This window comes from Amblyomma maculatum, chromosome 9 (assembly GCF_055883805.1).
Source record: "Amblyomma maculatum isolate TAMU_Amacu chromosome 9, ASM5588380v1, whole genome shotgun sequence".
In the NCBI taxonomy this organism is placed as follows: Eukaryota; Metazoa; Arthropoda; class Arachnida; order Ixodida; family Ixodidae; genus Amblyomma; species Amblyomma maculatum.
The window spans coordinates 102,911,642-102,924,134 of record NC_139352.1 but is presented as its reverse complement, the minus strand read 5'-3'; the positions used below and the strand labels follow the sequence as shown (position 1 = coordinate 102,924,134).

The following is a 12,493-nucleotide window of genomic DNA, read 5'->3' as shown; positions in this document are numbered from 1 at the left end:
GATCACTATCTTTGCTCACCCGCTTCTCCCCTTCGGGCCGCGCGGGTACCGGTGTGAGGATGCCGCAATACGCTTCCGTTTAATAAGTTTTCTCGCTCTCTCCCCTTCCAACATCCAGCGTGCGTCACTCGACCAGTGGTGTTTAGGAGACGCGGCTCCTCTTTCCGCTCACAGCGCGATTGCTAGGTGCAGCGTCTGATGCCGGACGCCTCTGACGTGATCGCTGCGCCGTAGCGCTTCTGCTGGGAAAGCGTCCCCTGCGATGTGTGCCGAGGTGCTTCCGAGGAATCATGCTTCTTCGTGGTGCTCCCAAGCGAGATAGAGGACGATCCCATCAAGGCGTCAGCCCCATGATCTCGTCCGCCTTCATGGCGCGTCGCTGCCCGGCTTTCTCCCTCCGAGACACCGAGTTCTTTGGTTCGTTCCGCTTGCTCAGGCGCACGTTTCGTTGCTGCGCCGAACGCTGCGTTGCTCGGCGCTCACCGCATGATTCGTGAGTGCAAAGTCCGACGCGGGGCGCCTCATCAGTGATTGCTGCGCCGTAGCGCATTGTCTTACACTCCTTGGCAGGTCGACGGGTGTTGTATTGCAGGGCCTTGCGCGCTCGCTCTTGAGACGCGTGTGATGGAAGCGGCGCCGTCTACCAGTGCCGGTAGCGCTACAGTGTCTTGCTCATCAGTGTCTTCCTCGCCGGCGAGAACTGATGGACCATCTCCGTCAACTGGTGTTCGACCACGAGGAAGGCCACGCAAGACGGAGGCACAGAAGGCGGGAACCAAAGCTCGCCATGCTGTGCTGACTGACCGACATACTCAGTGAGTGTGAACGCTAAAGGAACACGGGGGCAAGAAACGTTGTAGTGTGCACAACACAGTGCGATAATGTAGATTGTGAGAAGCCCTTGTTTGAACAAATAATTAGAAAAAAGTTGTACAGTGCACTTAGAAGTGTTGAGTATGAAAACTATGTCTTTGTGTGACTCAAGAGCATACCGAGCGAATGAGTGGGCGGTGCGAACGAGGTGCAATAACGCTATCGCGTTCCACTCTTGAAGGCGAAGCTTAAGCGTCCTCCAAATTTTCTTTTCCTTCTTCCTACAGCCACCACAAGATCAAAACAACAGCGCTGAACGAGAGCACCTTTGGCGCACAGAAAGTTCACCCAGAATTCTGTTTCCGACCTTTTTGTTTGCTATAATGTGTGTTGTGCAACCATGTAAGCCATTTTTACTCCTTTGTGTATTATCTTCCAAACATTGACATGATCTAGCAGTTAAAGAGGAATATTGTGAGGGACACGCTCAAATGCTATTTCCAAGTCTACTTGATGCAGTGCAACATGTGTTCCTGCTGTGTCACATACCTCCAGAAGACTGTGCGTATTCTGTATGTTCGTAATAATTCGTTCTCTAATATCGCGTATCGCGGCTGCCAACAATATTTCTCATTACACTTTGAGGCCTAGTCGTCAATACTTTCTTAAAACTTTTGTAAGCCATATTCCAGAGTGTTTCGCTCTAATGTGAAGGGGTGTTTTGGGTATCCTTTGGCGTACGCAATGTCTTTGGACAGGAACTATTACGAGGAGCAAATATTTAGGCAAATAACAGTGTACATTTCCATAAATGTCGCGCTTGCTAACATGCAATTCGGTGGCGATACCATGCCGGTGGCAACCACAACTCAGTCTAGTATGACTTCTTTAGGGTGGATGGCACCGCCACGTTACTGGGGGCCGCCCTTCGCTACTGACTAACAGCGCGGAACGTTCGTATCTGTTGTCTTCGTCTTCTACAAGTGCGTTCTATCTATGCCTTACTGCTCAGAAGCCAACTAGGAGTGCGAACGGCGCATGTGCGTCTGGTCCCCGTCGGCGGGGCCGGCCTAGTAAGTCTAAAGACGAGAAGGCGGAGACGAAGGCTAGGCGAGAATGCGCGATTAGGGTTACACGGGCGAAAGTGTCGAGATGTGGGTACGAGAGGCGGAGGCAATGTGACAGAAGCGTGCCCAAGAGGCGGATTATCGTTAGAACCAGGTGGAGGCAAAGCGGCGGAAGCAGGCCGAATATTCTCTTCCAAGCTAGAGAGGCGGACGCCATGCGCCTTAAAAACTAATTTATTTATAGGAAGGGAAAGGCGCGGTAAATGTCTCAATTCTTTTTTGTGGACACCGCAACCGCGCCGTAAGGGAAGGGAGGAAGATGGGAGTGAAAGTGGAAAGAAAGAGGAGCCGTAGTGAAGGGCTACGGAGTAATTTCGACCACCTGGGGATCTTTAACGTGCGCTGAAATAGCACAGCACACAAAAGCCTCTTCGTTTCGCCTCCATCGAAACGCAGCCGCCGAGGTCGGGTTCGAACCCGGGTGCTCCGGCACAGTAGTCGGGCGTCTTACCACTGCACCACCCCGGCGGGGCTCCATGCGCCTTAAGCGGGTTTACGACGCTTAGTGCAGTGTAGTAGATACTGCGCCTTTCCTTTCTCATGCGCCTTAAGCGGATTTAAGACGCTCAGTACCGAGTGAGGGAGGTGAATAACAGTTCTTTCACAAGAAAGGAAAGGCACAGTATCTACTACACTTGCTCTGCGGACACCTTAACCGCGCCGTAAGGAAAGAGTGGAAAGTCGGAGTGAAAGCGAAGAGAAAGAGGGGCTGTAGTGGAAGGCTGCAGAGTAATTTCGATCAGCTGGGGATCTTTACAGTGCACTGATGGGGTGCCTGCTACTGGTCTACGGGGCTGGGACTGATAGGTCACCGCCGCCTTCGACGGCGTCTAGCCTGCCATCGGACATTTATCTGTTGTAGGCCGTCATTGCACCCGCTGCCATTTCGGTGATAAACGACGACTGTTGCGACGTGCTAAGCGCGTATTTGTCCCGCTGTTTTTCTTTCTTCTCTATTTTCTCTTCCGTCCACACAAGGCAGCGGAGGATGAAACGAAGAGGCGTCGTGTGCTGTGCGATGTCGGCGCACGTTAAAGATCCCGAGGTGGTCGAAATTACTCCGTAGCCCTCCACTACGGCTCCTCTTTCTCTCTATCCACTTTCACTCCCATCTTCCTCCCTTCCCTTACGGCGCGGTTGTGGTGTCCACAGAAATCAAGTGAGACAGTTACTGCGCCTTTCCCTTCCTATAAATAAATCAGTTTTTTAGGCTGCGGAGGAGGTGGGAGGGTGGCTGATCCTGGCCCTGATGGGGTGGGAGCTAGCCTGCCACCGAATTTTTATCTGTTGAAGGCCGTCACTGCACTCGCCACCGCTTCGGTGGTGGACGACGGCTATGCGGCGCGCGCCTTTCTCCCCCTCTAGCTTTTCTTTCTTTGTTTTCTAATCTGTCTGGACGAGGCAGCGGAGATGGTTAAAGATCCCCGGGTGGTCGAAATTGCTCCATAGCCCTCCCCTACTGCTCCTCTTTCTCAGTTTCCACTTTCATTCCCACCTTCCTTCCTTCCCTTTCGGCGCGGTTGAGGTGTCCACAGAAATCAAGTGAGACCGTTACCACGCCTTTTCCTTCCTATAAATCAATCAATCAATCAGCGGAGGTGGCTCAGCTACAGAGCCAGTAGCAGGCCCATGAATTTCCTTTTCCTTCTTCCTACAGCGACAAGGCGCTCACAAAATGAACTGTAACAGATACTGAGCCTTTTTTCCTGTAAACCACTTATTATTTTTGTTTTTATTTTATACTATAATTGTTTTAAAACTTCCATTTTCTAGCCTAAATATTGTGCGTTAATTCTGCTTTTTCTCCTGTTCAATGTTGTCTGTATATTTAACAAACTTTCATCCGTTCCTTACTTATATTTTAACTTCAAAACTTTATATTTGAATTTGACTGTCCCGCGTTCAATTGTATTTCTTTATTGTATTTCACTTTCTTTCTAGCCTTTGTTTTAGGTACCACCATTTGTTGCACCTAGGTCCGTATTCCAATTTTGCGTCGTTATCGAAGTGTCGGCTATCTCACGTGACCTTGAGCCATCTGATTGATCGAAACGCCGGAACTGGGTGTTGCCAATACGGAACCAGAAGAGGTGGCCACAATATATGGCGGGGTTTTCACCACTCAGATTTCTCGAGGTCGGGGAGATAGCGACACTTTCGATAACGACGCAATCTCGGAATACGGTCCCTGGAGTGGTTATTTCCTGACTACTTTTGTACTACTAGGGTCAATGACTGTTCTTTTTCTCCGTTTATCGTTTTCTGTTGTGTGGTGTTACGTTTCTCCACCGACGAGTGGGACAGCTGACGCGGCCACCGCATAGCAACAGGCAGAACCGCGAGCGGATCGGCCATTTCGACGCCGTTCATCGGCCGCGCAACGCTTCCTCCCGCCGACAAGTCTCAGCGTGTTCCTGCCACGCGCCAAATGTGTGTGCGTGCGTGTGTGTGCACAAGCTGGCCAAGCCTGGAGATCGAGGGAAAGTGCGTCGCCCTCTCCTGTCTGCAGGAGGTGGAGGAGATGATTGAGTCATTCGTCGTGAACCAACATGTTTGGCTCTCCCTTTCCTGTGAGGGTTTACCCTTTCCCTGTGAACTGGAAAAACTATAAAAAGCGGCGGCCGACTCCGCTGAGAGAGAGACTACTTTGACGCGCCGTTGGCACGACGCTAGACACCAGCTGTGTGAGAGTGTCTGTAATCTCTCCCGGTCAGCTTCACTGCCCGTTTCTTCATGATGTTGCAGTAAAGGTTGTTTCGTTAACAGACGCCTCGTCTTTGCTGGCACCTTTGATGCCGTCCGCCGTCCACGGAGCCGCCAGGCCAACGCTACCGAGGGGCCGCGCGCCGCACGTAATAACAGCGGGCAGCGGTACCCTACCCCAGGCGCTCGCGACCCCAAATCTAACAATTGGTGGCAGCGGTGGGATGACGACGACCAACCCGTAACCGTGGTTGGAGGGACGAGCCAGGCAATACCGTCGTCCAACAACTGGTGAACAGCGGAGAGACGAGGACGACCAAGCAGTGACCGTGGTCGGTGAAACGAGCCAGGCCTGACCGAAGTGCAACATCTGGTGGGAAGAGCGGAGATGTCCGAGGCGTGACTCGTGAATCAAAGCAGCTCAGCGGAAAGGCGGGAGCAGTGCAACGAGCCCTGTGTGAAGACTGGTTGCCTGCAGCGGAACGACTGCGTTGGATTCTTGGCTGCGAGGTTTGGTGAGTGCGGGACTTTCTTCTACTGAGTTTTGCCAGGCTTTTGTTAAGTAGAGAACAGAGCTGGTAATTGTGTTGTCGTTGTTGCTGGGTTAATTGCAGCAAGGCAATAGTGGGCAGTAGAAAAGGCAGCAGTCGGAACAGCCATGGGTTTGGATTTGAAGTCGTTGCGCAAACCGAAATTGCTGGAGCTTGCAGAGGAGTTGGGTCTGGATTTGTCAGACAAACTCAGAAAACTAGAAGTGTTAAAGGCTATTCTTGCGTTGGAAGCTGAAGATGACGAGCTTTTGGAATGCCTTGAGATCATTGACGAACGTCAAGAGGAACAACGTCACGAGAAAGTGGAACGTGAACGTAGGGAACGTCACGAGAAAGAGATGCGTGAACGTAGGGAACGTTTCGAGAAAGAGGACGCCCGCGTAAGGAAACTGATGCAGCTGGAGATATCAGCACATAGAATGAGCGTGGAAAGGATTAAAGCCTGCAATGTCATTCAGTGTAACGGTTCAATACCGCGAGATGGTCCGCCACCGTTCCTCATTGCCGAGGATGTGGCCGAGTATTTGGCAGACTTCGAGAATGTCTGCAGAAGTAAACGTTTCGAGCGAGATAGTTGGGCGCAGATGTTGGTAGCTCTTCTCTCCGCTGAAGCGTCGGAAGAAATCAAGCGATTGGTTGGCGACCGCTTGAAAAATTACGATGAACTAAAAGAGTCATTGCTGATACGATATCAGATAACGCCTCAGGATCTTCGGAAGAGATATGAGAGCGAGAAACATTGTAACGAGGCATACTTTGATTTGGCCTATCAGTTGAAAGCCGCTATAAGCGAATGGCTAGACAGTGCGGAAGTTCCGGAGCAAATGGAACTTGCACCGGAGTGTGAGAAACAGCTTGGGGAAGCGGCCGAGCAATGTGACCGCAGTAGTGAGCCGACCGATTCTCGAACAGAAGAGTATTGTGTTACCTTGGTCGAGCCACTAGCTGAGACTGTTAGCACAGGCTTAATCGGCGAGAAGTCCGAAGTGACGCCGTTAAGCGAGGTGAACTGCAGGCCGACCCAAATAGCTGTAGCAGATTCAGTTCCATCATATGAGTGTGGGGAACTGGTAATAACTGAACCGTCTCTCGAGTCGAAAGCAGAAGCTTATGTAGAGCGCGACGGAGATGGAAATGAGCTAGAAAATGAGAAACTTTCAGTTTCCGAAATCAGCTGTGTCGTAGAGCAGGGCACGCAGAAAAACGAAGTGCCGATCAGCGAAACTGCGCAGCCCGCGAGTTGTGATCAGCCAGGGCAGACCGACGAGGAGTGCGCGTCCGCTGTAGAGAGCGAGACTTGCGAAGGCGACAGCGAACGACCAGAGCAGAGTCAGAATAGTTCGTGCTCCGACACCACGCTAGGTTGTATTCGCGAAAGCAACCCCAGTGCGAACGCGGACGTGGCACACATGACCCTCACGCAATCCGAAGCGCCCCAGCTGTCGAAGGAGCTTGATCGTGCGCCGGTTAACGCTGAGCGATGCGGCTCATCGGAGGACCCGTGTGACGTGAGCGGCGAGCCAGAGGAAATGCCTAGCTTGAGGGCTGGCGTAAGCGGTTGTTCGGATTTGACTGAAAGTGAGTCATGCGATGCAGCCGCGGCGCCGCCAGAGGAAATGCCTAGCTTGAGTGCTGGCGTGAGCAGTTGTCGTTCGGACTTGACGGAAAGTGAGTCATGCGCTGCTGGCCGCGATGCAGACGCGGCACCACACTTTGACCACTCAGACGACACCGGTGTCCTACTAGCTCCGGTTACCGCTAGAACGTTGACCGCTAGCTTGCCAGAGCTCGCGCCGAAAGAGGGTAGGACTAGAGTATTCAAGTGCTGCCACCGAAAAACGCGGAAGGGCAGGCACGAGAAAGATTGCTGCCGTCGTAAGGAGAGCAAGCTCAAACGGTTGCAAAAAGAAAGCAGAAGGCTAGTAATCCAGCGCTGCCGACGAAAAACGCGAAAGGGCAGGCGCGAGAAAGAATGCTGCCATCGTAAGGAGAGTAAACTCCAAAGACTGCGAAAAGAAAGCACAAAGCATGTGTTTCAGTGCTGCCGTATAAAAAAACGGAAAGGCTGGCGCGAGAAAGAAGCGAGAAAGTTGAAGCTATCGCGAAAGAGGAAGCGACTATCCCAAAGGCACAAATGCGCCCGTGCCCAGAAAATGCGTGACTGGTGCGCAACACGTAAGGAGAGGGATAGGTTGTTCATGAAAGTGAGTGATTCATCCTCATGTAGGTATTTGCACAGAAACAGGAAGGTACGGTTGTTCCGTGAAACGGACAGCCGAAGCTTTAGTGAAAAAGGTGATCTCAACGGTAACGCCGATGGCTTTTAAGTCGAAGCCCATAACGTGAGAAGAAGCCTGTATTCACTTGGTGTTTTTCTTCCTGACTCAGGATTTTGAACAGATTGCATTGTATTATTTTTGTTAGGGAATGCTGTTTTGAAAGCGCGATTTTCAAATTTGTGGACGTGTTCCAAGTTCTGCTGAGCTGCCCTTTAGTATAGACGGGGGCATAAGAGGGAAATAGTCTGGCATAACTTAGTGAAGATTGTGCCGTGCTTGCTGGCTGACCGGTTGAGTTTTTAGCGTGGTTGTGATGCTGTAGGTTGTCAGAAATCTCTCCTGAAGACAAGTTGCAGAGTGCCTTGGAAACCCGGACTTGCCAAGGAATTCTTCAGGCTGACTGGCCCAAGAGAAACAGAGTCGGATGATCCCGGCTAGCAGCAACATCCCGATCCCTCCGGACAGCGGATGCAGTCCCCTGCCCTTCGGGATCTCCCTTCCCCGGCGGGGCAGTCTGTTACGTTTCTCCTCCGACGAGTGGGACAGCTGACGCGGCCACCGCATAGCAACAGGCAGAACCGCGAGCGGATCGGCCATTTCGACGCCGTTCATCGGCCGCGCAACGCTTCCTCCCGCCGACAAGTCTCAGCGTGTTCCTGCCACGCGCCAAATGTGTGTGCGTGCGTGTGTGTGCACAAGCTGGCCAAGCCTGGAGATCGAGGGAAAGTGCGTCGCCCTCTCCTGTCTGCAGGAGGTGGAGGAGATGATTGAGTCATTCGTCGTGAACCAACATGTTTGGCTCTCCCTTTCCTGTGAGGGTTTACCCTTTCCCTGTGAACTGGAAAAACTATAAAAAGCAGCGGCCGACTCCGCTGAGAGAGAGACTACTTTGACGCGCCGTTGGCACGACGCTAGACACCAGCTGTGTGAGAGTGTCTGTAATCTCTCCGGGTCAGCTCCACTGCCCGTTTCTTCATGATGTTGCAGTAAAGGTTGTTTCGTTAACAGACGCCTCGTCTTTGCTGGCACCTTTGATGCCGTCCGCCGTCCATGGAGCCGCCAGGCCAACGCTACCGAGGGGCCGCGCGCCGCACGTAATAACAGCGGGCAGCGGTACCCTACCCCAGGCGCTCGCGACCCCAAATCTAACAGTGGTCTGCAACACATATTACTTATTGATTTCATTTTTTCTGTGCCTGATTTTACCTAAGTTTCATTTCGCCCCGCCGGGGTGGCGCAGTGGTTACGGCGCTCGACTATTGTTCCCAATGGTGCGGGTGCGAATCCCAGCCTCGGCGGCGGCTTATCAATCCAGGCGCGAAGCAAAGGCGCCCGTGTGCTGTGCGATGTCAGTGCACTTTAAAAAAACCCAGGTGGTCGAAATTTCCGGAGTCCCCCACTACGGCGTCTTTCATAGCCTAAGTTGGTTTGGGACGTTAAACCCAACAAACCAAACCAAACCAAGTTCGATTTCATGTGTTATTTATTTCTTTTGTCTTCTCTGTCTATAAAGCTTGAGTGTTCATTTTTTATTCTTATTTGGTGCTTCAGCACCAAAACCATATTATTATTCCTGCGCACATTAAAGTAAAGATTAACTTATTATTATTGTTATAAATATTGGTATTATTATTACATTTGAGTAAAAATAAATTTTATTTTAGGGGAAGGAAGGGGAAGGAAGAAAGGGAAATAAGGGAGGTTGGATTGAAAGTGGAAAGAGAGAGACAGAAGCCACAGCGGAGGGCTGCTGAGTAATTCAACTAGAAATATTATTTTTATTATTATTAACATGCACTGACATCGCACAGCACAAAGGCGCCTCTCCGTTTCACGGCCACCAATATGCAGCCGCCGGCGGTCGGGTTTCAACCCGGGTACACCACCCCAGTAGTCTGGCATCTTAACCACTGCACTGCCGCAGCTGGGCCATAGTTTTTAGTAAATAATAATTGGTTCACAGGAATGGGAAGGCACAGGATATGTCACATTTGTTTCTGTGGATACTTGAACCGCGCCGTAAGGGAAGTGAGGAAGTTGGGACTGGGGGCTGCGGAGTAATTTCGACTCCCTGGGGTTCTTTAACTTGTGCTGACATCGCACAACACACGACCACCTCTTATAATTGGTTCACCGAAAGGGGAAGGCACAGTATCTGTCACACTTCTTTTCTGTGGACACCTGAACCGCGTCATAAAGGAAGGGAGGAATGTGGAAGTGAAAGTGGAAAGAGAGGAAGGCTGTTCGGTACTTTAGGCTTTCTGCAACGGGGGCTCAATATACTGCGGGTGGGCTCCACGGAATCGTGGACACCCACACTTCATTAGATGACGGTCATTTGAAGGTCAAATTTAGTGCCCGCGAAGACCGACTTCACTTTGTGTAGAAGCCAGGAATAGCCACCCTTCACCGCCTCTCTGAGAGAGGTGGTGAAGGGTGGCTGTTCCTGGACCTACAGGGCTGGGACGGTAGGTCAACGCCGCTTGCGGCGGAGGCTAGCCACCCACCGAAGGTTTATCTGTTGTAGGCCGTCATTGCACCCGCTACCACTTAGGTGGTGGACGACAGCTGTTTCGGCGCGCGTCTTTCTCTCCCTATTCTTTTTCTTCTCTATTTTCTCTTCTGTCCGCACGAGGCAACAGAGGTGGTGCCCCGCCGGGGTGGTGCAGTGGAAAGACGCCAGACTACTGTGCCGGAGTACAAGGTTCGAACCCGACCTCGGCAGCTGCGTTTCGATGGCGGCGAAACGAAGAGGCGTCCGTGTGCTGTGCGATGGCAGCGCACGTTAAATATCCACAGGTGGTCGAAATTACTCCGTAGCCCTCCACTACGGCTCCTCTTTCTCTCTTTCTACTTTCACTCCCACCTTTCTCCCTTCCCTTACGGTGCGGTTGCGGTGTCCACAGAAAACCAGTGAGACAGTTACCGTGCCTTTCCCTTCCTATAAATAAATCATAAATCAGGCAGCTGAGGTGGCTCGGCTACAGAGCCATTAGCAGGCCCGTGGATTTTCGTTTCCTCGTTCCTACAGCCACAACAACATTTGTCTTTAATTATAAATCAGTTTTTAAGAAAGGTGCAGTATCTGTCAAGGTCCTTTGAAGGTGAAAACCGACGTCACTCACGACCACGCTACGAAACACCATTACGTCGAACCATAACATATACCATGTAACCACTCACCAGAAGACGTTGCCCTCCAAAAGCAGTGGGGACATGTCTTTCTCGTTGGCAGCATTCTTCGCCAGCGTGCGAAGCGCAGATGGCGCATATCCCAAGGCCGTGCCCATGCACAGGCCGCCCAGCCAGGCAGCGGTTAGAGAGCGGTACTGGGCCAAGCATGGAGCCTTCAGGCGTCCCTTGCCCTCCAAAGGCACCGAAGCTTCGATCTCCGGCCCCAAGACGGTCATGGCGGCGTGCACGGCAGTATCTGTACTCCAGTCAACTATCGCATCGCTTGAAGACTGCCAGAAATCGGATTGTAAGCTGCTGATCCACGATATACAGAAGCAGAGTCTTGTCTTTCAAGCATCCCTTCTTGCATCTATCCAGGTTCCACTGGTTCTGCAAGAAATATGAGGCATGGAACTCATTTATCTTCGTCTTCTTTTCTTCTGGCACCTTTATTAACCTTGTAAGTGCGTCTTGCAAAACTAGGGTCGGCACATCTGTCCTTAACATTCAAAGCTTTGGCAGTGGTGCGCGAACGAAAAGCAAGCCTCTTATCCATTCTGCTTTTCGCAGTGTTAAACGCCTATACTTCACAACACGTGCTGGAGCTGCCTTGAACTGCGACGGCTAACCCTGTCTGCCTGGTCACAGCAGATCATCGGCGATTCCGGTGCATAATCTGCGTCCAATCGCCGTGTGACAACTGTCTTCCGCTGCTTTTAAAATGAACAGCATTCCTGGGACTGCAGTAGTTTGGCAGCGGTGCGCGAACGAAAAGCAAGCCTCTTATCCATGCTGCAACGAAAAGCAAGCCTCTTATCCATGCTGCTTTTTGCAGTGTTAAACGCCTATACTTCACGACACGTGCTGGAGCTGCCTTGGACTGCGACGGCTAACCCTGTCTGCCTGGTCACAGCAGATCATCGGGGATTCCGGTGCATAATCTGCGTCCAATCGCCGTGTGACAACTGTCTTCCGCTGCCTTTAAAACGAACAGCATTCCTGGGACTGCAGTAGTTTGGCAGCGGTGCGCGAACGAAAAGCAAGCCTCTTATCCATTCTGCGTTTTGCAGTGTTAAACGCCTATACTTCACGACACGTGCTGGAGCTGCCTTGGACTGCGACGGCTAACCCTGTCTGCCTGGTCACAGCAGATCATCGGCGATTCCGGTGCATAATCTGCGTCCAATCGCCGTGTGACAACTGTCTTCCGCTGCCTTTAAAATGAACAGCATTCCTGGGACTGCAGTAGTTTGGCAGCGGTGCGCGAACGAAAAGCAAGCCTCTTATCCATGCTGCAACGAAAAGCAAGCCTCTTATCCATGCTGCTTTTTGCAGTGTTAAACGCCTATACTTCACGACACGTGCTGGAGCTGCCTTGGACTGCGACGGCTAACCCTGTCTGCCTGGTCACAGCAGATCATCGGCGATTCCGGTGCATAATCTGCGTCCAATCGCCGTATGACAACTGTCTTCCGCTGCCTTTAAAACGGACAGCATTCCTGGGACTGCAGTAGTTTGGCAGCGGTGCGCGAACGAAAAGCAAGCCTCTTATCCATTCTGCTTTTTGCAGTGTTAAACGCCTATACTTCACGACACGTGCTGGAGCTGCCTTGGACTGCGACGGCTAACCCTGTCTGCCTGGTCACAGCAGATCATCGGCGATTCCGGTGCATAATCTGCGTCCAATCGCCGTGTGACAACAGTCTTCCGCTGCTTTTAAAATGAACAGCATTCCTGGGACTGCAGTAGTTTGGCAGCGGTGCGCGAACGAAAAGCAAGCCTCTTATCCATGCTGCAACGAAAAGCAAGCCTCTTATCCATGCTGCTTTTTGCAGTGTTAAACGCC

The 12,493-nt window shown here is 51.7% G+C and overlaps 1 protein-coding gene across 1 annotated transcript in view; it reads right to left on the bottom strand.

Moving 5' to 3' along the window:
• Positions 1-10,883, bottom strand: part of LOC146180074 (facilitated trehalose transporter Tret1-like) — a 61,192-nt gene extending 50,309 nt beyond the window's left edge. Inside the window, exon 1 of the mRNA XM_084580320.1 lies at positions 10,657-10,883. Within this exon, the coding sequence (XP_084436446.1) occupies positions 10,657-10,883 (227 nt within the window). The remainder of the gene's footprint in view (positions 1-10,656) is intronic.
• Positions 10,884-12,493: the final 1,610 nt, after the last annotated feature.